The sequence below is a fragment of the Phallusia mammillata genome, chromosome 2, assembly GCF_965637545.1.
Source record: "Phallusia mammillata chromosome 2, kaPhaMamm4.hap1.1, whole genome shotgun sequence".
NCBI classification, from domain to species: Eukaryota; Metazoa; Chordata; class Ascidiacea; order Phlebobranchia; family Ascidiidae; genus Phallusia; species Phallusia mammillata.
This window is the reverse complement of record NC_137253.1, coordinates 5,304,932-5,330,401: the sequence shown is the minus strand read 5'-3', so window position 1 is coordinate 5,330,401 and position 25,470 is coordinate 5,304,932. Positions and strand designations below refer to the sequence as shown.

The 25,470-nt window shown below is 39.3% G+C and overlaps 4 protein-coding genes and 1 long non-coding RNA gene across 12 annotated transcripts in view; 3 read left to right on the top strand and 2 right to left on the bottom strand.

Moving 5' to 3' along the window:
* Positions 1-25,470, bottom strand: part of LOC145213425 (uncharacterized) — a 102,205-nt gene that overhangs the window by 2,591 nt on the left and 74,144 nt on the right. The window lies entirely within an intron of this gene.
* On the top strand, positions 1,841-2,653 carry LOC145215157 (uncharacterized). The gene is made up of 3 exons (XR_013857217.1): positions 1,841-1,964; positions 2,317-2,425; positions 2,514-2,653. It is a non-coding gene; the product is annotated as an uncharacterized LOC145215157 (long non-coding RNA).
* LOC145215407 (uncharacterized) lies at positions 3,224-3,665 on the bottom strand. The gene is made up of 3 exons (XM_080084104.1): positions 3,618-3,665; positions 3,371-3,540; positions 3,224-3,314 (listed from the first exon to the last, which is right to left on the bottom strand). The coding sequence occupies exons 1-3, from the start codon at positions 3,657-3,659 to the stop codon at positions 3,224-3,226; spliced, it is 303 nt and encodes a 100-aa protein (XP_079940230.1). The 5' UTR covers positions 3,660-3,665.
* On the top strand, positions 4,461-12,292 carry LOC145214079 (uncharacterized). 7 transcript variants are annotated; one of them, XR_013856967.1, is made up of 3 exons: positions 4,461-5,039; positions 5,468-11,667; positions 11,957-12,292. XR_013856967.1 is itself a non-coding variant. In XM_080082529.1 (3 exons), the coding sequence occupies exon 3, from the start codon at positions 5,478-5,480 to the stop codon at positions 11,352-11,354; it is 5,877 nt and encodes a 1,958-aa protein (XP_079938655.1). In that variant the 5' UTR covers positions 4,461-4,681; positions 4,971-5,039; positions 5,468-5,477; the 3' UTR covers positions 11,355-11,906. The 7 variants fall into 7 exon arrangements, 3 of the variants coding, with proteins under 3 accessions (XP_079938655.1, XP_079938653.1, XP_079938654.1); XR_013856966.1 differs by having other exon boundaries at positions 5,468-11,894; XR_013856965.1 differs by lacking the exon at positions 11,957-12,292 and adding an exon at positions 11,833-11,906.
* Positions 15,447-25,470, top strand: part of LOC145214989 (uncharacterized) — a 20,279-nt gene continuing 10,255 nt past the window's right edge. For both annotated transcript variants that reach the window (XM_080083641.1, XM_080083640.1), the window contains exons 1-4: positions 15,447-15,544; positions 16,114-16,244; positions 17,725-17,804; positions 22,722-22,855. In XM_080083641.1, coding sequence (XP_079939767.1) covers positions 15,478-15,544; positions 16,114-16,244; positions 17,725-17,804; positions 22,722-22,855 — 412 coding nt within the window. In that variant the 5' untranslated portion in view covers positions 15,447-15,477. The remainder of the gene's footprint in view (positions 15,545-16,113; positions 16,245-17,724; positions 17,805-22,721; positions 22,856-25,470) is intronic.

The following is a 25,470-nucleotide window of genomic DNA, read 5'->3' as shown; positions in this document are numbered from 1 at the left end:
CTCCATTTTCTATACTGAGGTACGATATTGTGGGCTATCGTTTGACTTTTCAAGGCAGCCACTATTTTTATTCATTATCTTTATTTACTATTTTTACCCCACGGTCTGGTTGGAGTTGACGAGACCAGTCCTCCACAGACAAACTGGCTAGAGATGGCATAGTCGCAAATCCCCGTCAGATACTTTTGACGAAGAATCCCGAGATACGGTGACCGGTACACAGCGCTCCGCAGTCTTATTTAAAGTCCTTGAATTTTAGGGTACGACAGCTCCTCGTTATTGCATGTTGACGTGCTGAGTTTTGTCTTAGGGTGTGGATTGTTTTGCAGACCGTTATCAAGCGTAGCATTGCGCATATATTCTTGTTTGGCCCGTTACCAATATTTGACATGACAGTTCGATTCTACTAAGAAGTTGGTGACGCAAAGTTGTAAAATTACTTGTCGTTACATTATGTATTTAGTGTGATATTGTTTTCACGGTTACCAAAGCCCTCTTTAAGTTTTACCAGATCTCCAAGACGCAACAAACACCAAGCAGAAGACAACCCAACTTCCTTGATGCGCAACATGTCGCTTGATGTACGTTCGAAAATTCCAGAAGCAGTCGTCATGCCAACAAGCAAGTTTTTCAAGATTAGCCAACTGTTACAAGGTCGTCATTGACGAATGAACTACATATGCTGGCAGACTTGCTTCTGATGAACATTGACGATTGGATGGAACATCGCAACTTGCGCATCGTGAACAATAGACAATGCATTTGGATGATTGGAATCACGAAAGAAACAAGAAGAAGATATGGAACAGGAGGACTTATATCAAACAATCCGGAAACCATTTTAAGCGAGGGGGGCTTCTGTAGCAATGCGTATTTTATATTTTTGTGTATTTTTATTTTAGCGGCACATCTGACACGTCAAGGCAATTTTGTATTTACTTTAAAGTCTAGCGGCCTTAGATGTCGCGTTTTCTAAAACTACACGCCCTAGCACTTTCGCAATCGTAAAAACGTTTCTTGTAACGGCCTTCATTGCACAATAATTATTTCCTTTGTTTCGGAGCGACACCACCTTCGCTCCGAGCTACAATAATGCGTTGTCATTTCACTATATATTTGCGTTTGCTAACTTACTTACGGACTAAGGCTAGATCCACACACACGCTCGCGCGCCAGCGCATAGTTGGTTTGTTTCTTTATAGCCAGCGTAAAACGCCGGCGCGCGAGCGTACGCTTTCGACTGGGTTGCAAAGCGTGAGGTTTCGCCCGCAAGGTGGCGCGGAGCTTGAAACCACGCTCGCGTTTTGCTAAACCGAATGGTCTGGCGCGCCTGACCCATATACAGACAGACATAAAAAACCTGATCGGGATTCGTCCCCGGGAGGTTCCTGGGTTGAAACCCCGTGAAAAAAAAAAACGCGCGAGCGCTGGCCAAATAAAATTGATTTAGCTAACGCCGGCAAGCCAGCGCAGTTTTGAATTGTGAACTTCTGATGTTCAGGAACTTTACTTGCTCGGCGAAATGTGTATCGTGTGTGTAATGTATAGTGATTTTCGGGCAAGAAATACATATGTAGTTCTATTTTTTAAGTCGAAAAAACCGAAGTACCAATTTGAATGTCCTCTATTGCAATGATGGCAGGCACTTGATCACACATTAATTGTGCACAGTTTCTTTTCGGGGCACGTGCCTGATAGCCTTCGTTCGAGTTTAATTAATTTTTCGTATCCCGCTGCTCTAGTCGTATTCGTTTTTGTGCTCCCACGAAACTATTTTATTGTTCTGAAGTAGCCCTACAGTTCAGCAAAATAAGATTGTATTCACTATTTAGTATTCAGCATGGTTTTGTCAATGTACAGCAATCAGGAATTGTTAAATTATATTGTATGTGTTCAAGCCTACCCGGAAGACATGGTTAAAAATGCCTGGAAGAAAATAATTTTGAAAAGTAAACTTTTATGTGGTAGGTTTGGTTATGCATTTTGGAAACTTAGTAGGAATATAATTATAAAACTGACATTGCCTTGTACAGGTTTTTTTAAGGTTTGGTTTGGGTGACCGCTAAGTAGTTTTAAGAGACCGCAAGTGTTTCATTTAAATACCAAAAAATAGCCAAGTCCAAAATCTTGGGAAACCGCTGGAGAAATTAAACGGTCCCCCAAAACACCTTAAAAAACACTGGCCTTGTATATGTGTAGGTGAAAATGTAAACACAGCCAGGGTTGTATTTTAGAGTTTATAAAATAGAAACGGAAAAAGGAAAGCAAACATTGGTCTCTTTTATTTCTAAAAACTTTACAAAATACTTTTAACAGAAAAACATGGAACACCAGTAAAAAGAGGTTCAGGATAGGTCATCACGCTAAAAACCGACTGATGCTGTAAAACATTGTGTTACCTATCTTGGAAACACTGCAAATGAAGGTATTTTTTAATTGTAAATGTATAATTTCTGCCAAAGTACACATTTACAATCAGTTAGACAAATGTTTACTCATCTGTTTGTTTTTAGATACAAATGATCAGTTTGTGCCACACTGGCCTTTTCCCTAGAAGGATTTGATGGAAAGAAATATTGTAAATGGTTTATGAAGCAGAAGAAGGCTGATTAATTGTGTTTAGTTTAACATTGTTTGTGTGGTTTATGTTTAGGTGAATTTACTTTTTAGAAAATTTGGTTCTGTTAAAACTGCATTTAGCCTTTTTGCAACACATTTATTTGAAACCACCAAGTTGCTTATTTCATGATGTGGTTCACAACTCTTGCAAATAAAACAAATTGGAGCATTACTTTGAACTATGTTTATTGGTAGCAAAACACATGTTGATTTAGCCAATGCAAACTTCTTCAACCACTGTTATAAGCATACCAAACAGAACTAAATTCAAATTATAATAAATAATAAGGATAGCATTCTCCATAGTAAAAGTGCGGCTGTGTGTTAGCCAGAACGCCAGCGCGCAAGCTTGAGTTTTATGTCTGTGTGTACATCACTGCGCCAGCGGGGCAGCTCATGGGCGTACGCTAAGCCCGCGAGAAAACCTGTGTGGATCTAGCCTAACTTACACTTACTTTAGACAAAGTTATTGCTAACGTTATACTTTACGTTTGTTGTAGTTTGTCATGTATTCTTTAATAAACTTTGTTTTACGTTCTAGTTGTAATTAGTCAGGTGTCGTCAGAGTTCTTTATTTTTGGAGTCAGATCGCGCACTTTCTTCTTTAACCTAACGTTTGCACCGCATAAAACGGCCAATATCTTGTTTTTTGCAACAGCTCCAAGAGGTCAGTTTGATTTAAGCCTAAACTGAACCTAAAAATAAACAAACCTTATTGAACTTGCAAATGACAATTTTGATTGTAACAAACCTGTGAAGTGGTTCTGACTTGCCTTCTGTGTAAAACTTCATTGCAGTCTTTATAATTTCATTTTTACCCGCTAAATTTGTGCAATGTGTGTGGCAACCAGCTAATTTTAAAAAGTTAAATGAATCCATCAAGCAATCATTCAGTTCATCAAGGGATACTGCATCATGTATCTGCATAAGCAAAACAAGTTAACTATGTAACAAATGCACACATATATACAAACAGGAAATGATGAAAATTGCTTTACCGTCTGAAGCTGAGAAATATATTCACAACCAATATCAGTCATATCCGTTAGAGCAGGGGTGGGCAAACTTTTCAGTGCAAGGGCCGCATTCAAAAGTTCTTAATCTCAAGGGGCCGCATAGTATTTCACCAACGACCGCCACTTGCTTGCTTTTTTTTTAAATAACTGGTGTAAAGAATTAGGTTCATATCATATAAATATTCTTACTTGACGCATAAGTTTAGCTAAACTGAGCTAACTGTTTATGACGTCATAATCTGTATTGTGACGATTGCGGTGCCTGTTCTTTCGCATTGTTTGCACACAATAAGCGGATAAAAAGCCTGGTACATATGGTTACTAGGCTGGTAATCTTTTTTATCCAGTTTCACGAAATCTGTTTTTAGCAGTTTCAAAATCAAAATATTTGGCAAAATAATTTTAGTTACGTCACCGCCGCCAGCACGTGTATTTCAACATACATGGTCACACCCGCACAAACTCGTCTCCGCGGCCGCATGTGGCCGTACGGCCGCAGGTTGTGCACCCTCGATTTAGCCCAAAATAGTAATATCTATGTCCGCTATGTGCAAATACGTCTGTTGTCACTGAAATTACTGGACAAACGTCGGTTGAAACGCCACAATTGCATTGTTTCAAAACAAACAAGCATTTGTTGCAACATTGGCTTCATTACGACTTTTTGTTGATAAATTCTTGCGCCAACATTATACAAAGCGAGCCGCTTTTAGTATCCATTTTTAGGTGGTTTGCGGGTTAGTGTTAACGATTCTAAAGCCGTGTTTAATGTCCGTTTGCAAAGTATTGCAACCACCTAAACTTGATCCAATGTGAACAAAGTGTTACATCTTATTTGCCAGTAATTGCAGATTTCTATTGATTCCCGCATTTCCTCAGTACAACTTGTGTTGTAATCTATGGCGTTGTGTGACGTAATAATCGGCTGCCAGTTTTGTGTGATAACGCAACGTGGTTCAGTTCTTTTTGTTGCTGACTTCCGTGGAGCACGGTGCTGCGTCGGTTGAATTAGAAAAGGCTATTTATTGTCGTGTTGACGATTATTGGTGAGTCACTTTGTACATATGTGTTTAATGACCCCAAAATGTGAATTATTGTAATGAATGCGAACTTAACCGCAATGACTTAATATGTCATTCGCTTTGTAATATTTGTACTGTACGTGTAATTGGGTTTAGACAAGGTGCTTAAGTTGCATTTTGTTTACGCAGTATTTCTGTTTTATCTTCACGTGAAGCGTGACTTATTCTGAACTGTCACCCAACATAGCTTGGTAAGAACTGTGTGTGACGTCATAAAGGCGCAGTGTGGTGATATATGTAATTGAATGTTTAGGTGTGTACCAGTAATTGATGCGAGTTGAATACCCGTGCTATTTACTCTCTCCGGTTACCACAACAGTTGGTAAGATTTGTGCTATATTTCTGCATTTAAAGCGCAGTGTGTTAATGTCATGCTTTGTGCAGAAACCGATTCCGATACGTTTCCTAACGTTTCCTATACGTTTCCTATTCGTTTTCATCGTCCTACATTCAAAGAATTCGCCTAATAAGATCAGCAAAACATCTATCTGTGTGGACTGGTTGTTGGAGGCTATTAGGAATCGCGTTTCAATTCTCTCCTCGTGTGACGTTCCGCGCTATAACCGGGGCGCGTTCACGGGACGTTACATGAAAGTTTCAACTGTGTGTTGAAGACAATTGCAGTTGAAATCAAGTTTCAACTGCTTCCTGAAAGAAAGTTTCAACTGTTCGTTGAACAGAACAATACAGTTGAAATCAAGCTTCAACTGTGTGTTGGAGACAAGTTTAACTGTTTGTTAAATATTTAAGCGGTTCAAAGATGAGTCAATCAAACGTCACGACTCCTGATGCGGTCGCTGATTGTCGTCGACGTCTCAGTGAACAATACCTAGTCGCCGAGTACCTGATGAAGGACCACCACAACAAACAGATGCTCGAGACGGTATTGGTTGCGCTTGAACATCTTTTTGTCGATGCTGTTGCTGCCTACGAGGCGCATCCTGATCTTGCCGAAGAACTAGCAAGCGTGAGAAAAAACAAGACCGAATTCGATGACCGTGTTTCCCACTGGGTTCGTGACGTAAATTCTTTATCTAGCAATGTTTTACCTATTAACATAGCTAGTCCGAGTGGAAGCGGTGATAAGAGTCCAAAGGACAACGACTCGTTCTGCGGACGAAGTAGGCGCTCGAGTTCTTCGACTAACAGTAGAACTAGAGTTAAAGTAACGACACAGCTCGCGCGTCTTGCTATTCAACAGACTGCGCAGAAGCAGGAGCTGGTCAGGCAAACGGAAATACTACGCGCAGAAGAAGACAGACGACGGGCCGAAGAAGAAATCCGTCGTGCTGAAGAAGAACGGCGCCAAAGAGATAAAATAGAAATGTTGGAACTGCAGCATCAGCTACAAGCCGCAGAGATTGAAGAGAAGGTTTGGGACGAGATGTCAGGAAACACGGAGTACGTGACGGTGAAGGAAGGTTCTGGTGAATCGACCACGCCTCCCCTGGAGGAGCCGCTCGGGGATCAACGTCGCGTGTTGTTCACGTCACCGCCTGTCACGTCGCAGAGAAGCCCTCCTGACCAGCGGTATGTGGTTGACTATGTTGCTCCGTCAGATCCCCTGTCCCAATATGCGCCTAAATTTAAATCTTCGGTTGATGAGAAAGGTTCTTTCACCGCAACAAACCCAATTGTAAATAATTCTTGTATATATGGTTCAGTCAAGCCAATTGGCGTACATGACAATGAGATTGCATCGCTTGTGAAGCACATAAACAGACCAAAGCCTAAAGTTCTCGTTTTTGACGGCAATCCAATGGACTATTGGAAGTTTGTCCGCAATTTTGATTCTCGTATCGACGACAAGGTCGATGACGACGGTGCCAAATTGTCATATTTGGCGCAGCATTGTGATGGCAAAGCCCGTAAATTGATTGAACACTGCTTTAGACTAAAGGTAAACGGGTACCAACAAGCGAGACAGTTACTGTACGACCACTTTGGCAAGTCACACATAATCGCTCATGCATGTGTGAGGTGTGTTGTCAACGGTCCAGAATTGCGACCGAACGATGCTGCTGGTTTAAGCGAGTTTGCGCAGTCGCTGCGCGATTGTTTACTTACACTTTCAGACATTGACGAGCATTCCGAGATGAATAATTACCCTACGTTGATTGCTGTTGTGAATCGTCTACCGTTTAAGATGCAGGAGGCTTGGAAACGGCGTGTTGAGAAAATCCTCAGAGATACTGGCCGTGAACCTTTGTTTGAGCATCTTGTCGACTTTGTGGAAACTGAGGATCGGATTGCAAATTCGTTGTTCAGCCGCATGCTCGATGAGCATCGCAACGAAGCTAAGAAGGCGAAAGGTAAAAGTAGTCATGTAAAGGCTTCCAGTCATGTCGTTGTAAGCGAACAAGAATCTAGGCCGAAGGTTCGTGCCGGACCTTCCCATTTTCCCACTACCCCGTTGTGCCAGTGCTGTTCGGGAAACCACGTGCTTGCTAAGTGCGAGGAATTTAAATCCCTTCCTTACCGCGATCGTCTGCGCGTCACCCGGCGCCGTAGACTCTGTGATAATTGTTTCAGATTTGGGCACTTTGCCACTAAGTGCAACAGCCCCAAAGCGTGTACCGTGAGGGACTGCAATGAAGCCCATCACACCTTGTTGCATCCGCCAGAGAAGAGAGAGGACGAGTCTCCTGTCAAAGGACCTGCGCTGGAACGGACAGTTTGTTCGCTTGTGTCGGCGATTGGAAAGGACTGTCATGCTTCCTCTGGTAGACAGAGCGTCAACTTGATGATGGTTGCGGTCAAAGTCCGTGCTAACGGTAGGGCTGTTAATACATACGCTCTTTTAGATACTGGCTCGGGCATTACCTTGTGCGACAAGAAACTGGCAGATAAGCTTGGGCTGCAAGGTGAACCTAGCAACGTGACGCTTAAAACGATCAACGGGGACAGTCGCAGGCGCAAGGGCAAAAGAGTAAATTTATCTGTTGCTTCGCTCGATGGCTCCACAACTGTGGAACTTCCCGAGGTGTTCGCTGTTGATTGTCTGCCTATTGCCGCCAACAAGTTTCCGAGAAACGCGGAATTGGATGCGCTGCCACATATCAGAGACCTGTCATTCCCACAGGTAGATTGCAGTGAAGCTTTGTTGCTCATCGGGCTGGACGTTCCAGAGGCCTTTCTCGTGCAAGAGGTACGAAAGGGAAAACCGAAGCAACCTGTTGCATTTAGAGTTCCACTTGGATGGGCATTGGCAGGACCTGTCTCTAGCAAGTCAACCGATTTGTTTTCCGTCAACTTTACTCAAGTTGCCGATGATTCGCTGCAAGGGAAGTTAGAGCGAATGTGGAAGACCGACTTTCAAGACACCAACCCCGACGCGATGCCTATGTCGCGTGAAGACAGGTTCGTCTTGGATAAAATGAAAACCAGTGTGCAATTTAAGCAAGGTCATTACGAGTTGCCGTTGCCATGGCGCCCGAACGCACAACCGCTTCGGTGCAACCGGGACATGGCGCTAAATCGTTTGGGTTCTTTGGAACGTCGCATGAGACGCGACGCCGTGCTACGCGATGCGTATACCAAGACGGTGCAGGGTTACATAGCTAAAGGCTATGCCGAAGAAGTTCCAGATGAGGAACAGTCAGCAGAGGTAGTATGGTACCTGACGCATCACCCTGTTACAAATCCACACAAGCCCGGAAAGGTGCGGGTAGTTTTTGACTGTGCTGCCAAATACCGCGACCAGTCGTTGAATGATGCTCTACTCCAGGGTCCGGATCTGACCAATTCCTTAGTAGGAGTTCTTTCAAGGTTTCGGATGGAAAAGGTAGCTCTCGTGGCCGACGTGGAGGCCATGTTTCATCAGATACGTGTGAAGACGACAGATCGCGATGCACTTCGGTTCTTGTGGTGGCCTGATGGCGATGTGTCGAAAAGGCCCACCGCGCACAGGATGCTTGTTCATTTGTTTGGAGCAACTTCTTCACCTTCCTGTGCGAGTTTTTGTCTTAAACAAGCCGCTGATGATTTGCGAAGCGAATTTCCTAATGAAGTCGTCGAGACTGTAGAAAATAACTTTTACGTTGACGACTGTTTAAAATCCGTGTCGACTGAAGCAGAAGCAGTTCAGTTGGTCAAAGGGATCTGTGCACTTCTTAAGAAGAAGGGATTTCGGCTAACCAAGTGGCTTAGCAACAGCGAGCGAGTTCTCGCGTCCATTGATGAAGAGGAACGGGCTAAATCGGTGAAGGAGCTGGACGTGGATGGTTCCTCGTGCGAGAGGGTACTTGGCGTTCGATGGAACGTTTCTTCGGACGAGTTCGGTTTCAATGTCGATGTAAAGCAGCTTACAGCCTACACCAGAAGGTCAATCCTGTCGGTGGTAAGTTCCTTATACGACCCTCTTGGCTTTGCAGCGCCTGTGATCGTGGTGGCAAAGACGATGCAAAGAGATCTCTGCAGAAAGCAGCTGGGATGGGATGACGTTCTTTCCGATGAAGACTCCGAATCGTGGGCAAAATGGTTGCAGCAACTACCGCGGTTAGGAGACGTCGTTCTGCCAAGATGCGTGAAGCCCCACGAATTTGGTAAGGTGCGAAAAACGGAATTGCACCATTTTGCAGATGCGTCATCTACAGCTTACGGTGCGGTGACCTATCTGAGGCTGGTAGACGAGCGAGGACGCATTCACTGCTCGTTTGTAATAGGCAAGGCACGCGTTGCCCCCCTGAAGACATGTTCGATTCCCCGCTTGGAGTTGACGGCGGCCGTTGTTTCAGCCAAGTTGGATCAACTTGTGAGAAAGGAGCTGCAACTGGACGAATGCCAATCCGTGTTCTGGACGGATTCGACTGCGGTTCTTCAAAGTATTCGCAACTGCAATAAGCGCTTTCCAGTGTTTGTTGCAAATCGCTTGGCCAAAATCGAGGATGTTTCCCGGCCTAGTCAATGGAGACACGTCAGCACCAAGGTAAATCCAGCGGACGAGGCGTCTCGTGGACTCAGTGTGAATAAATTCCTTAGGTCCAGCCGATGGCTTACTGGACCCCAGTTTCTCTGGGAGCAAGAAGATGGATGGCCTACCTGTCCGGACTTGTCGTCATTGCCAATCGAATTTCTTTTGTTAAAGAAAGAAACTCAAACCGTTTGTCTGGTCGCCAGCGAATCCGCTACGGATCGACTCATTGCCAGATACTCATCACTCAATCGGCTGAAAAGGGCTGTAAGCTGGTTGCTCAGATTCAAATCGATGTTGATGTCAAGGAGGTTTCCTGCCAAGTATCAAGCACCTACTGGGCAACTGACCGTTGTTGAACTCAAGGCTGCCGAGCTTGAGATTGTAAAGTATGTGCAGAGACGAAGTTTCCCAGACGTTATGGCTGCGATGTCAAAGGCCAAAGGCGAACCTGTTCGTTTACCAAAGAAAAAGAGGGTTCTTGGAAAGCTTAACCCAATTCTTGTCAATGGAGTTATGAGAGTTGGTGGAAGGCTCGAGCGTGCATGTGTCGAGTTTGATGTGAAGCATCCGATGATTCTTCCATACGACCATCGATTTACAGACCTGGTGATTATGCAGCAGCATGACGAGGTTGGCCATTCTGGAATGGGACACACATGGTCGTCTCTCAGGCAACGCTACTGGATCATCAAAGGAGGGGTAGCGGTTCGTCGTGTTCTCGGCAAGTGTGTTTCCTGTCGACGAAGAAATGGCTCTCTGGGCAAACAGATGATGGCAGACCTTCCTGCTGCGAGACTGCAGGCCAATAAGCCGCCGTTCTCAGTGGTCGGTGTCGACTACTTTGGACCTTTCCTTGTGAAGCAAGGACGAAGTGAGGTAAAGAGGTACGGGTGCATCTTTAGCTGTTTCTCCACCAGGGCCGCGCACATCGAGATAGCGCATTCACTGTCTACGGACTCCTTTATCGGAGCTCTCCGACGTTTCATCGGTCGTCGAGGACGACCAGACCAGATCTACAGCGACAACGGCACAAACTTCGTTGGAGCTGAGCGCATCCTGCGCGAAGAGCTGAACAGGTGGAATCAAAGGCAGATCTACAAATATCTGCAACAACGTGATATTGCGTGGAGCTTCAATCCTCCCACTGCCAGCCACATGGGTGGGGTTTGGGAGCGAATGATACGCTCTGTGCGCAAAATTCTCAACGCTCTGCTTTCGGAGCAGACATTGTCCGATGAGAAATTGATGACGCTGATGGTGGAGGTCGAGGCCATCCTGAACTCTCGTCCCTTGGTTCCGGTGACGTTCGATTCGAAGGATGAGGAGCCCCTTACACCAAATCACCTACTGCTGCAACGTGCAGCGCCGAATATGTCCCCTGGACTGTTTACGGGGAAGGACTGTTTCCATCGTAACCGTTGGCGCCAAGTACAATACTTGGCCGACCAATTTTGGCGGCGATGGTCGCGCGAGTACCTGCCGACGCTAATGCCCAGATCGAAGTGGGCAAATGGACATTCTAATTTCACGGTCGGCGACATTGTGCTTGTAGCGGATGATAATCAGCCTAGGAGCAAATGGCTTCTGGGTCGCGTGACCGATGTGCTTCCTGATCGGAAGGGAGTAGTGCGTCAGGTGATCGTCAAGACTCACACTGGAGCACTCAGACGCCCAATTGCAAAATTGTGCTTGCTATGCCGCGACGACGCGATGCGTGATTAGTTGTGTGTTTATTGTGTTCGCAATTACTGCCGATGTTTGTGTGTTGTGTTGTAAATGTACTCCTTGGATTCGTACATTGTGGGGGGGTATGTTACATCTTATTTGCCAGTAATTGCAGATTTCTATTGATTCCCGCATTTCCTCAGTACAACTTGTGTTGTAATCTATGGCGTTGTGTGACGTAATAATCGGCTGCCAGTTTTGTGTGATAACGCAACGTGGTTCAGTTCTTTTTGTTGCTGACTTCCGTGGAGCACGGTGCTGCGTCGGTTGAATTAGAAAAGGCTATTTATTGTCGTGTTGACGATTATTGGTGAGTCACTTTGTACATATGTGTTTAATGACCCCAAAATGTGAATTATTGTAATGAATGCGAACTTAACCGCAATGACTTAATATGTCATTCGCTTTGTAATATTTGTACTGTACGTGTAATTGGGTTTAGACAAGGTGCTTAAGTTGCATTTTGTTTACGCAGTATTTCTGTTTTATCTTCACGTGAAGCGTGACTTATTCTGAACTGTCACCCAACATAGCTTGGTAAGAACTGTGTGTGACGTCATAAAGGCGCAGTGTGGTGATATATGTAATTGAATGTTTAGGTGTGTACCAGTAATTGATGCGAGTTGAATACCCGTGCTATTTACTCTCTCCGGTTACCACAACAGTTGGTAAGATTTGTGCTATATTTCTGCATTTAAAGCGCAGTGTGTTAATGTCATGCTTTGTGCAGAAACCGATTCCGATACGTTTCCTAACGTTTCCTATACGTTTCCTATTCGTTTTCATCGTCCTACATTCAAAGAATTCGCCTAATAAGATCAGCAAAACATCTATCTGTGTGGACTGGTTGTTGGAGGCTATTAGGAATCGCGTTTCAATTCTCTCCTCGTGTGACGTTCCGCGCTATAACCGGGGCGCGTTCACGGGACGTTACACAAAGTTTTGGCGTCAACAGTGCAAAGTGGGCTGTATTTGAAAACGTGAATCGCTTTTACTTTTATTTACCTTTATCGAAGCAAGAAATTGTGTCAAGTGACGATTTGCAAAATAACATGGCAAAAACAACAGGCTAAAGCACGCAAAAAGTATCTGTGTTTAGTTCCAAAGTAAGTATGGTACGGGTACAGATACTGCCCATGGTATAGGTATCGGCAAGTCGCACCCCCGGTATTTTTTAAAACTTTGCAGCTGTGCTCATAATACTATTCAGCGTCACTAACATTCTCTATAAAATTTACTAACATTTTGCGGGCCGCATGAACTCCTTTGCCGGGCCGCATGCGGCCCGCGGGCCGTAGTTTGCTCACCCCTGCGTTAGAGCCTCCATATAGTCCCTCGGGAGATTTAGAATTTGACTACACAAAAGCTTAAAAAAAAAAAAAATTTAAAGTGTTACCTATCGGATTGTGAGTAAGAAATCTTTTATTTTGTTTTCCTTCAAAAATTATACTGTTCATGTTCTGCGGTGACATTGTTTTGGGATTTTCTGCAATGTAAATATTCGTTGGTGACAGTGTACATTATTGACAAAAATTAAAGGAAATATAAATACATATGTAACTGATTCTGATATGGATGGTTCTGCAAGCAAAGATTCTTGAATGGCCTGTTGGATGTCCCCCATCACTGTTATCACTTGAACAATTAAATTCGTCATTGCAACTCGCAATGAGATTGACATACTCACTACAGAAAAAAGATTTAACTTGCAAATTTGTATCTTCTAAAAAATTTGGAAATTCTGCAGTGGTTTCAGAACATTCATTTGATGTATCTTCTAAAACATTGCCTTTTGAACTGGTGGGAGTATCATTGCATTCCTAAAGAATGAAGTTTAATTTATTAGGTTAATGTACAAAAGAATGAATGGCAATTGTAAAACTAACATACCAAGTCACAATGGTTAATTGCAATTTCCACAGTTTTGATTGCAAGATGATCGCTTGTGCAGATATATATATATTTAGTATTTAATACAAGCATTCCACGCATTGTTAATTTGCAAAACACTGTGCAAACCGAATGTTTTTAATTTGTTTTGGCATCTTGGTATAGCCATAAATCATTCACCATTCATTATTTGTATTGTTTGGGAAAACTCTTGAAGCGGTATGCACACCACAGTCCTTGAACAGTACCATTGTTTTTGTTTATTTTTAAGAGATAGTTTAAGACCTCCTTTGATTGCAGTTGGTGTGTATCTTTTTCCTGTGTATGAATGAAATGGACGGAAAACTTTCTTCCGCTCCTATTAACACAGACAAAAACCATGTATAATATTTTTTGCATGTATCCAAATACAAATATAAACATGCAAGCTTACAGGTTGAAAGTCATCATCATCACTATCTGTTAGAGTGGAATGACTTGGTTCATTTTTGTCATTATCAAAAGTTGGATTCTGTCAATAGGCCTACATCACAAATATCATATAAAGCAAAAGCATTTTGCCGTAGTAATCCCGGGTATAAACAGATACAAACATGCTTAGCAATCTATAGCATGTGGTTTTACATACATTATTTGTCTGCCTTGTCCCCTGGTGATGTACCTGTCCACTCCTGGAAGTTGATTGTCCAGCAAGAGTTACAAGTATTAGCACTGACGCGTCCCGTTTGTTGCCTTGATAGTGTAGTAACAACTGAAGTCAAGTGATTTACAACTTCTTGCAAGTCTAATTGCACGTATTTATCGTTGGATTCCATCATACAATCCAAACCGCTATTATTATGTACTTATAGCAGAATACATACGCACTCAAGTGCAATGAAACGATATGAATGAGCAAAACAGTGTTGCCAGGTCAAATTGTGGAAAGGCGCAACTTTACCCGTCAAAAGGAGTCCAATTTTACAAATATCTGAAATACAATTGATTTTTACTGCTTTTACCTGTTTTATTCAGGTTTCTCCGTTTCAGATATAATTTTTGTGCATTTAATTTTTGTTCACGTGAAATTGAGCTGTTTCCAGTAACACTGTATTGAACACACTCTGTTTACCCACTTTTCATGCTTTTTTAAAGTTTTGTAATCTCTACTTAAATAAACATGTTTCGCATTAATAACAAAGTAAAATGACCTTTGAAACAGGGGTCTTTGCCAAGAGACAATTCCTGTTACGTGGTAACAACGAAGGCGTTTATTAAATTTCTTTGTTTGAAAAATGAACACCGCATTGCGTGGACTAAAAGCATTCTTTTGCTCAGCTGAATGTTAAATCTCCGACGCTCGGCGGTTTCATTGGTTCTTTTCTTGTCGAAATTGAACTTACAACGTTTTCCATGTTACAATAATGATGCAATCATTACTCGTCATACGGTAGAAAATGTCATTTACAAACCCGCCCAAAAAGGCGCAACCCGCAGCTCATGAAAAAATCCCGCAACTCGAGGTCGAAAGTAGCCCAATTCGGCGACAAAAGCGCAACCTGGCAACGCTGGAGCAAAAGGATTAAACATCATATTTCGCGGGTATTACAACCACGTTACCGGAACCAGCTTCGATTTCCCACAATGCACCGGGTAACTTGCGACGAAAGATAGCTGTCTTGCAGCAACTTAGCTATCTTGCAGCAACCTAAATTATTCGACAACGGCGCTCCATATGAAACAGGTAAGAAAGAACCCAATATCGACAGAGATATAATGCTTTGTATTTTTTCGTGTGTTTTGTTAATACTCTTATTTGTGGTGCTAATTATCGTAAGCTTTTGTGGAACTTAAAATTTGACACTTACTTCGACGTATTTTTTTTACCACTTTAGTTTCATAGCGGCTTACTTGTTGGTCTTTCACCAGTTAAGTTGTAATTTGTTATGGTACCTAACTATAGTTCGGCAGTTTATTTCGACGTTTTTGCGACAGTGGTTAGCAAGGCTTCGCATGAGTGACGTCAAATTTTTTGATGTTGTTAAAAACAGGGTTAGTGACTTCATAGAGACGTAAAATTTTGCATGACGTCATCATATGACCTCAACTATGTTGTGACGTAATTTCATGATTTTGTGACGTCATTAACCTATGTACGTACAATTGCACACTAGACCCAAAAGAGTATTTTATCTGTAGTTTTTATTTCTGCTTTGCTCTTACAGGTAAATTTAAAGTGTTTTCAAAAAAAATGGACAAAAGAATTATATTGCTGGTGTTTAGTGTTTTTTTATTGAAAGTTAATTCTCAAACGTCTGGTAGGTTGGTGGAATTTTTAATACTATATGTACCTTTTATAACTAATTCAACCAATTGTCAAATATCTCTACTTTTAGACCCAGAAGACTGTTCAAAGCTTTGCTTCTACATTGACTAATGGTTTTGTGTTAAGCTGTGACAGAACTTAGAATTTTGCTTTTTTATTTCTTGAAATTATAATAAAGCAAGATTTCTTAAAGTTTATATTAATGATTTGTCATAGTTTGTCAATTTTAAAAAAACCATTTAATCTTGGTTGTGTGATAAAAAAATTGAAATCTGTTCATTTTTAAAGAAGGTTGACCTAAAAAGAATTAATCGTTGAAACTTTAGCCTGTATTTTGCCAACACAATTACGATTATTCAAGCACTTGAGGAGCTGTATTCAGTATAAGTATGGTTAGTTGAACAATGTACATCAAACATTGACATGGGTAGGAATTATAAGATAAAAATGATGTGGCTGTATGTTCATGTGAGATACTCCTGGTATTATTTATTAGAATATAGAAAATGTAAATGGGCAACAAACTGAAAAGTAATCTTTACAGTAGTTCTTGCTTTTCAGATCAATGCATTGGAAAGGAAGTTTCTTTTATTGAAGGAGCTTTTAACAGTTTGTATGGCACTTCTGTTACACTGAGTGCAGAAGCCTTTACGCGTGGAGCCTGTGTGTTGTTTTCTTGGCAATTTAATGGGGTATGTGTCTAACTAAAGCTTAATGTATGTAGTGCCTTCAGTTTTTTTATTGTTTATTGTTCAAGAAAATTGACATTCTAAGTTTACAAATGTTGCTTATAGTTATATGAAGGTAAGCCGTTTCGTTTTTGTTCATGTTTTTTTCCTGTTCAAAGCTGGTTTGGTCAATGCATTTCATCAAGAAAGGTGGCTTAAAACTGATTCAAATTTTCATACATGTTAGCAGTGTTTTATTTCTCCAGCGGTTTTCCAAAATTTGCCAGTAGCCTAATAAATAATTCGTTTAAGCAAATATGGCTATTTTTTGGTATTTAAATGAAACACATGCCGTCTCTTAAAACTACTTAGCGGTCACCCAAACCAAACCTTAAAAAACCCTGCATGTTAGTTAGTTACCCAGTCAAGTAGTAGACTGTGGATGACAGTGGTTCACCTACAGCTCCCAAAAAGTGAAAGTAAAAAAAACAAACAGTTTTACCTACTATGGCACATGATCCCGGAGTTCCACACTTTGTTAGTTGGTGCATCGCAAAGTGTTTTAAATGACTTTGTAACTTTAAGTCGGTTTTAGGCATTTTTTACCCCTTTGCCCCAAGTTATTAACACATCTTTTATTGTGCTGAGACTTTGAACACTTGTTGTAGTGTGTTTCTTGTCTGTTATAAACATTTTACCTTACAAAGTGGTTACTAATACAGTTCATAATATGTGCAAACTGTACAGTCAGTCACTAAACAAATGTCCCAAGAGAGTAATTCACTGGTTTACAAATGTGGCATTGTAATACAAAGCGTGAGGTCTCTGCTGTATACACAAATATGCGTTTAATTGAGCGGTCTATTCCATGATTAGTGATCAGCTATTTCTTTCTATACCATTAATTAAGCATTGTGATTTCAATCTTTTTTTTCTTCAGTAAAGTTTGTCTGTGCACGTTTGGCATCAAATCTTTAAAGAATTTGATGAAATTTTCACAGATGTTAGATATGGTTATGTAGATGTGCCATCTGCTTCTGCTTCGTTTGACCTGATAATCCCAAGCAGGCCGGACTATTAGTCTAACCATTTAAACATATTTTAGGTGGTCCACATCAACAATAAGGTTAAAAAGAAACAAAATAAGGTTAAAAACCACGTCAAACATCAAAGTGTCAAACTGTATTGAAATTTGAACAATGTTAAATGTAAAACGAGGTACTGTTATATATATATATTGTTTATGACCCTCCAAATACGTAATGTTTGTCATAAATGTTAAATCGCAGATAATCAAACTATGTTGTTTAGGTTCATGTAATTGGTAAATGCCTGGCATAATTTATGCCATTACGTGTTTGACTTGTGTAACTTAACAGTTGGATCATCAGTTTTAGAAAGGCATTCAATCCTCTAGTAGTTGTTGCTACCAACGTGTAGAAAATGTTTTTTATAATGCCATGTATACTTCTAAAAGTTTTGGAATTGTCTTTTCATATTTCAGGATGACATTGTGTCACACAATTTTATCACTACAAGAACAAGCTACAATCCTCCGTACACTGAGATAACTCACGGTTTTAAGTAAGTGATATTTGTTGAATTCTGTCTTTTTGGGTGCCCTTTCCAAACATTGGAAGGGCCCCCCTAAAGGGCCTAATTGTTTTGTTCATATCTTTTATATTTATTTTTTATATATTTCTGTTTAACAATGGTTTGTTTCATGTGTTTGGTTAAGAAAGTGTCCTCAAACTTGTTTAGTTTTTTACACACATGTTAGTTAGTTACTCAGATGCATCCATTTTCACCAGTAGAGATGTGTAAAGTAGAATATAATCCAATGAGATTCGAATTCAATTTTGTCGTTTATATCGGGTAATTGGAACTCTGACTGTTTGGAAAAATGTAAACACATGTGTACTTGTTTGCGTCGTCGCCCTGTGTTTTTACCCATCGCAAAGTACGATAAAGAACGTATGCGTCAAGTCAGAAGGCACTATAACGACGGTGGTGTATGGCGTGCTTAACCGTTAGTATGTGGAGCTTGTATGTTATGCATCAGTCAGTGACTACGTTTGTGTGATGCGGTTTGCAACACTATGTCGTTGTTTCATCGATTTCCGATTTTGACTTTGAAAGAAACGATTTTGCATTAGGCAACAAAGAGAAACTTTTCCAAGCTTTTGATTGTCTGTAACTATCCTTAAAAAAATCAGTCATGCCCAGTGTAAAAACACATGACGTTTGGGACATTTCTGCACCCGACAAACATAAAAATGTAGTGAGTAAATGCTGCAAAAGCACAAGTAGTTTAATAGTGACCCAATGTCCCAATTTTGTTTACAGGCTGCCTGTTTTGGAACATTTGTTATAAGTTAAATAAATTGCACTCTGGAAACTCCTCTAAAAGCAAATTACCTCAGCACGCTTACATTACTCCTACAAGGGCAATAAAAACTACCAAATTAAATATATATTTCCATTTTTCATATATCTTTTTTGTTCAAATATTTTTTGTCTTTGTACTTTTGGGGGTATTTTGTTTTAATGAAGAGGTGCGATTTTTTCTATAGTGGATTTTATTTGTTTTGCTAGTTTGTTTCATTGCATTTTAAATGAAAAAATATGTTTCATAACGTATTCAATTGGTTTACTTTCATTGTTGTCCAGATTAAATATATATATGCATATTTAATTGGATTCAAATTTCTGGATTCGAAACAGTTATTCAAGAATACCCAGTTATTCCACTTGAAACATCCCTATTTACCAGACCTTTAGGTCAGAAATACAAGACTTAATGTTGTGAAATTTTGAACAATTGTTTGTAGTGGGTTCCTTGTTTGGTGTTTAGAACAATCGTCCTAGTGATATTTTTACAGTCCATAATATGTACACAATGTGTACACTGGACATACAGAAGTCCCAAGGGAGTAATTCATTGGTTTTCAACTTTACAATTATGGTGATTAATGTAGAGCAGGAGGTCTCTACTTAAAGCAAGTTTTACTAGGCGGTCTTTTCTGTGACTATAAATCAGCTGGTTTAGTACAACCATGATACATTGTTATGGGTCCCTTTCCATCAAGGGGACACATATTGTTTTTGTCTATATTTTTTCTGTCCAACGCTGGTTTGTTATAAGCGTTTGCAGGGCTGGAAAAAATGCAAATTTCACGGGAAGCCACCAAAATTTCCCGCCATATTTCGGTAAATTCCCCAAGTTGATACGCAACAGGAATACAAAAGTAACGCAGCTTATCACGCCATTGCTATAATTGTCGTGAAATAAATGCATATTGTTGTGCTCGTGCGTACACACACACACAATGCGAACAAAGACACTCAGCACCTTGTGTGTTGAACTACGTTTTGCAGCATTTTTTAGTCACATTTCGTTGCATCGCCGGGTGTAACCAGTAGTAAAAAGTGGCGCTGTTGTGTTATTGCACCCCAAAACTTATTTTCGACTTTTGTGTTCGTCTTATACACAAAGAGCTAAAAATATCCTGCAGGTGTGACCGATTTCCCGGGATGGAGCATCCCCATTTCCCCACTTTTTCCCGCCATTCTTGTTTGGTCAAGAAAAATGCTTCAAATTTATATAAACTTGCACAGATGTTATTTATTTATCCAAAGTTGGTCCTCCTGAAGTTTGACCCCAAATGACCATCGGTTCACCCACAGGCCCCCAAAACACTATGTTTCTTAAAATGAGTGTACTGACCTAAGTACATGATAAATGAGTTTCATGCTTTGATGGTTGGTGCATTCTAAATAACTTTCTAACTTTTTATTGGATTCACCCTTTTTGCACCTCTTTAACACCGAAATAATCGTTTTATTTTTTCCAGTTTCTTAGGTCAGAAATGCAAGCCTGTTATATAGGCTAAAATGTAAAAATGTAAGAAAAAAAAATGTTTGCAGCGGGTTACTCATTTAGTGTTTCAAATTTTGGCTCTATGGCCAAATGGTTCCTATTACAGCTTATAATATGTGTACACTGGAAAGCCCAAGGGAGTAATTTGCTAGTTTACAACTGTGGCGATTTAATGCTTAGCGGGAGATTGCTGCTTGATGTGTGGACAGACATTTTTCGAGGCAGTCTTTTTGATGATTAGATCAGAGCAGTAATGCTTCATGGTTTTATTATGGGACCCCTTCCATGAAGGGGACACACATTGTTTTTGTCCCTATTTTTTTTCTTTTTTCTGACTAATGCTGGTTTGTAACACTCGTTTGGTAAAGAAAGAGTGCTTCAAATTTATTTAAATTTGGACACATGTTAGTTATTAATCCGAACTTGATCCTCCAGAAGTTTAATACAGAATGACCCAGCAGTTCACCCACAGGCCCCCGAACTGTAAAATTTTTAAATGGCCATACTGACTACATGGGACATAATCTAGAAGTTTCATGCTTTTGCAATGTAAGGTATTCTAAAGAATTTTTTTGCCTTAATTGGCCAAATGATTACCTTTATAGTCCAAAATATACACTGTTTGTTGTCAAGTTGGCCGCCGCATGACCACAGGTTACTAAAGGTCAGATTTCTTGTCATACCGTAGCGTCTTTATTTTTGACAAATTAATTCAAGAATCCAAACTTAAGTCATGTATAAATTACACAAAATGGTATTGCTGAACACTAAGGACTGCATGGTATTAAAAACGGTATCAAAAGGTCATTAAACGGTTATTTGGCGCATGCACTGTGGGAGGTTACTACTGGTCAATGGCACTCGCGAAACAAAGTTAAGTAAAAAACAATTTCTTATGTGTACCCTTCTTATGTATACCAGCAAATGGCTTTTTAATTGATAGTATCTATAATACTGTTCAGGCTTCCTTAGAAAATTTGTGATTAAAAATTGACCTTGGACGTCAATACCAAGGTCAAAGCAAGAGATTAAATTAAAAGTATTTTTTCCATTGTTTTTTTCTGTTTTTTTGCAATTATATAACAATGTTAATGCAAAAGAATATGGACAAAACATTTTTAAAGTTGGGTTAATGCTTTCTAATAATTTGCTTTTAAAAATCTAAAAATAACTGCAACATTTGTTTATCGTAAATCCGCACAAACACGCTTGTGGGGACCCATGAGTTTTTGTTTGCAAAAACAATCATATTTGTAAATCAAATGATGTGTATAGTCAATTGAAAAATGGATATAGAATACAAAAAATGGAAGTATATCAGAAAGCCACCTTTCTAGTTAAGTTAGCACACGTATTTTCCGTTTTAGCGAAAGTTTTATATCTTTGAAGTGATTAAAACGATATTTCGATTTTCTACATTTCAGGCAAACATTGTTGATTAACATGAAGGTAAAAAACTACATGTTTTCCAAAGATGCAATAAAAAGTCATTAAACGGTCATTGATAAGTTGACCGCCTTTTGACAACTGAAGGTTAACTTGTAGAAAACGCAGAACACAGTTAAGAATCATTGTTTTGTCACAACATAGCTTCTTTAACTTTTACACATATACTCCAGAAACAATACACAAGATAAATAAAGAATTGGAGAACTGTTATTGGTAATCACTAAGGACTATGTGCTGTTAAAAAAGGTGTCACAAGATCTTTAAAGGGTTGTTCGATACCTAAACCGCGATCGGCCAGTGAAGAACAACTTTTTTGTATGACAAAATGATACAAAAAGAATACAGAAAAAATGTGTGTGCGCGCGGGAAGTAATACATGTTTGTTTAAAATTGGCAGTATGTGTTACACAAAGTAATAAAAATCAGCATTTAAAAACAACAGATCATTTAATGTGCAAGAAACTGGCTAACAACATAAGTCGAATATCCTGAGACAAAAAATGTTTTTGTGGCTCCCAGCATATTTTTTTGTTCTTGAAATTGGTCCAAATGGCTCCTAGATTGGTAAAGGGTGGCAACCCCTGGCCTAAGTGTATGCACTAAAACAAAGTTACCATTTAATTTTGTTACATTGTATAAATTTAATTAAAATGCTATTTTTACTGTGGAAAAAGTGTTTAAATTCGTTTACTTTTATAGTGTGGTAACTTCATAGGCATGACTGTAGTAGTTTTGGTAAAGGTTTCATGGCTTATGTATGATTTAAACTTTTGTGAAACAAAGTTAAGTGAAAAACAATTTAGCTACCTTTGATGTAAAAAATATGTTTACTATTTATGGGTGTCTGCAATACTAAAAGGGTTTTCTAGGAAAAGTTTTAACTTTTGTGAAACTGGTTTTTACAGCCCCATTAAGGTTTGTTTTTTTGAATAATATATTCACAACATATTATTACTGTTACAAATTTGCATGTCCATGTTTGTTGGGGGACATTTCATTTTTGCCTGGAAAAGAAATTATATATACTGGGAAGTAAAATGGTATGTGTAAATTATGAGGTAGGATAAAGAGGATACAATATTTGTCATATATAGGAAAACCACTTTTCTAGTTATAATTAACATGTAAATGTCTTAATCACTTAAATATAAATATATATTTTTTATAAACAGCCTTATAGCCCTAAACTCATCATACTACAGCTTTAGTTTGACAATATTTGCCCTACAACCTTCGGACAACAATGGAGTTGTTACTGCTGTGGCTGGGTCCACAACTAGCACTGCTCCAGCATTTCAATTGACAAGTAAGACATAAATTTTATTTTATTGTCAAACATAATTTTAAAAGTCATTGTGTGATTAAAAAGAAAGATTACAGTTGTTTTGTTAGCTTAATATAGGTCCCCTTACATGAAGGGGACACATTGTATATTTTTTTCTTTTTTTTGCCTAACGCTGGTTTGTAACGCTTATGGTAACGAAAGGTTTTTTGAATAGATAATATGTGTACACTGTCAGTCAGATTGAAGTCTTAACTCTAAAGGGAGTAATTCACTGGTTTACGATTAAGGTGGGTGAATGCAGAGCAAGAGTGCTCAGCTTGACGTCCGACGTTTTTGCGAGAAAGCCGTTACGGTGATTAGAAATCAGCTGTTTTTGCCCTGCTATGCTATGTCGTTTTATTTTATCACGTACATTTTTATTTTTGGAATTTTTTTAAAAAACTGACCTTGAACGACAATATCAAGGTCAAAGCACGAGATTAAATTGAAGGTATTTTTCCCATTCTTTATTAATGTTTTTTGTAATTATATGGCAATAATGATGCAAAAAGAATGCGGACAAATTTTTTAAAGTTGGGTAAATGCTTTCTAAAAGCTTTTCCTTAAGAATCTAAATATAACGGGACCCATTCGATTTTGCCTGCAAAAACAATCATATGTGTAGATCAAATAATGTATGTAGTTAATTGGTAAATAGGATATGGAATATATAAAATAGAAGTATATTAGAAAGCCACCTTTCTAGTTTTTACAATGTTCAAAATAAATTAAATTTGGTCAGCTTGTAGATTTTGCTATTTATGGGTGTCCATTGTTGTGTTTTACCCCTTCTTTACTAAAAAAAACATTAAATAGGACGAACTTCAAACGATGTCCAAATTGAATCAGATATATATATGTAGTTGGTACTTAACCCTTTAACTCAGTGGTTCTCAAAGTATGGGTCGCGCTATGGTGATTCAATTTTGCACAAATGAACTATTACTGCAATAAGTAAACACAAACGAATTTACTTAAGGCAAAATAAAGTCACATCACTCGACCACGTTGTACAGTAAAATGAACCAATCATTACAACATACAGACAATAGCCTTCCAATTTTACTGTTACGCACATGGCGATTGCAACGTCATAGCACGGGAAATAATAAGAAGTTAATCTTGCATCCCGGTAACTTAACGGGAGATGTAACAATTAGCGTTTAAGGATGGCCTCGAAATTGTAGTCCGTCTCGTTGATACATTTTTGATGTTTGAGGCTTGGGTAGTGAGATGTTCATACGGCCCAGATTTGGGTCGCGGTCAAAAAAGTTTGAGAACCACTGCTTTAACTGCTGAATTCTTTTTCACAAAAATTATGGTTTAGACATGCTCTTGCTCTTTAAGGTTTTATGCAAAATCGATAGAAGATAGGCAAAACTTTCTCTGGGAAAGTTGTTGGGTATAAAATTTTCTACAATTTAATTTTTTTTTTTTCAATGACGTCATTACTTACGAAATGACGTCATTTCAATTATATTTTTTCATAAAATTGCAGTTTATTTATGTTTTTCGTTACAATTATTAGTTCCAAGTTGTTTTACAAACAATTCCTTAAAAAAATATTGATGTGTGTTTTTTCGATGAGGTCATTAATTAGCCCATGACGTCATAATGAACAATTTTAGTTTCTTGTTTTACTGTAGTAAAGGACAAAATTAATGTTTTTGAGGGTATAAAACTTGTTTTTGATAATAATTATTGGTAATCTTTCCAATTTACTGACTTATTCTAATGTTTTTCCAATACCTGTACACATAATGCATTCAAGTGTTTGTACATGGGATGTTTATTATGTATCATTACACCACAACATGTAAAATTTTGAAACACAGTTCACAGAAATTAGCAGAAAAAACACAATTCCAAGCATTCCAAAGGAACTTTGCACTGATTCTTCTGTATTTGTTGTCCATTTATGAGGCCAAATCCTCCCATCATTTGACAAATATAAATACAGTTGATGACCAAATACAATCAAAATATAGGTCAGCAACCATAAACTTCTCGAGTCAAAAGGCTTCTACAACAGTTGTTTTCGTGATAAATAATTGCTGTCACCACTAATAGTAGCCAAACTGACTGATACAGCACTATATTCAAGCAAATCAAGTCAAATTTACAGGCCCTAACTACCCACTTTCAAGCCCAATTCAGCTGCACACATATCAAATTGTAAACAAAGATCGCCGCAACACGCACGCAAAGCCCTGAAATCAACTCCAAACAGCTGTCTGAATCAACCAAGCGTAAAATAACAAAAAACGGCTCAAAAACAAAAATTAGGAAAAAACCTTTTTTTTTTCTGAATTTTTACTTTCTCCTTACTGTAATTAATTTTTTTCAAATACTGACATATCATTTTTTTAAATAAATTGAATCCAATATGCACAAGCTTTCAAACGCACCCCAGTTTGAAAAAATATTCGCAATGATATGATTTTTAACGCTGTTTACAACGAGGCATGTCTCGAGATGCGCCCCCCGCAGTTAAAGGGTTAATAGCATGATTATTTAAGCCCAGTGCTGATCACTGTGTTTCATTTACAACACCAAAAAAGGAAACTTTCACCACGCCAAACTTCAAAAGTTATAGT

Bases quoted from the DNA above. Each gene is read 5' to 3' on its own strand.
- LOC145215407 (XM_080084104.1), bottom strand. From the start codon at position 3,659: ATGACTGATATTGGTTGTGAATATATTTCTCAGCTTCAGACG. The intron at 3,541-3,617 runs GTAAAGCAATTT...TTGCTTATGCAG, and splicing joins ATATTTCTCAGCTTCAGACG to ATACATGATGCAGTATCCCT. The intron at 3,315-3,370 runs GTTTGTTACAAT...GTTTATTTTTAG, and splicing joins AAGTCAGAACCACTTCACAG to GTTCAGTTTAGGCTTAAATC.
- LOC145214079 (XM_080082529.1), top strand. From the start codon at position 5,478: ATGAGTCAATCAAACGTCACGACTCCTGATGCGGTCGCTGATTGTCGT.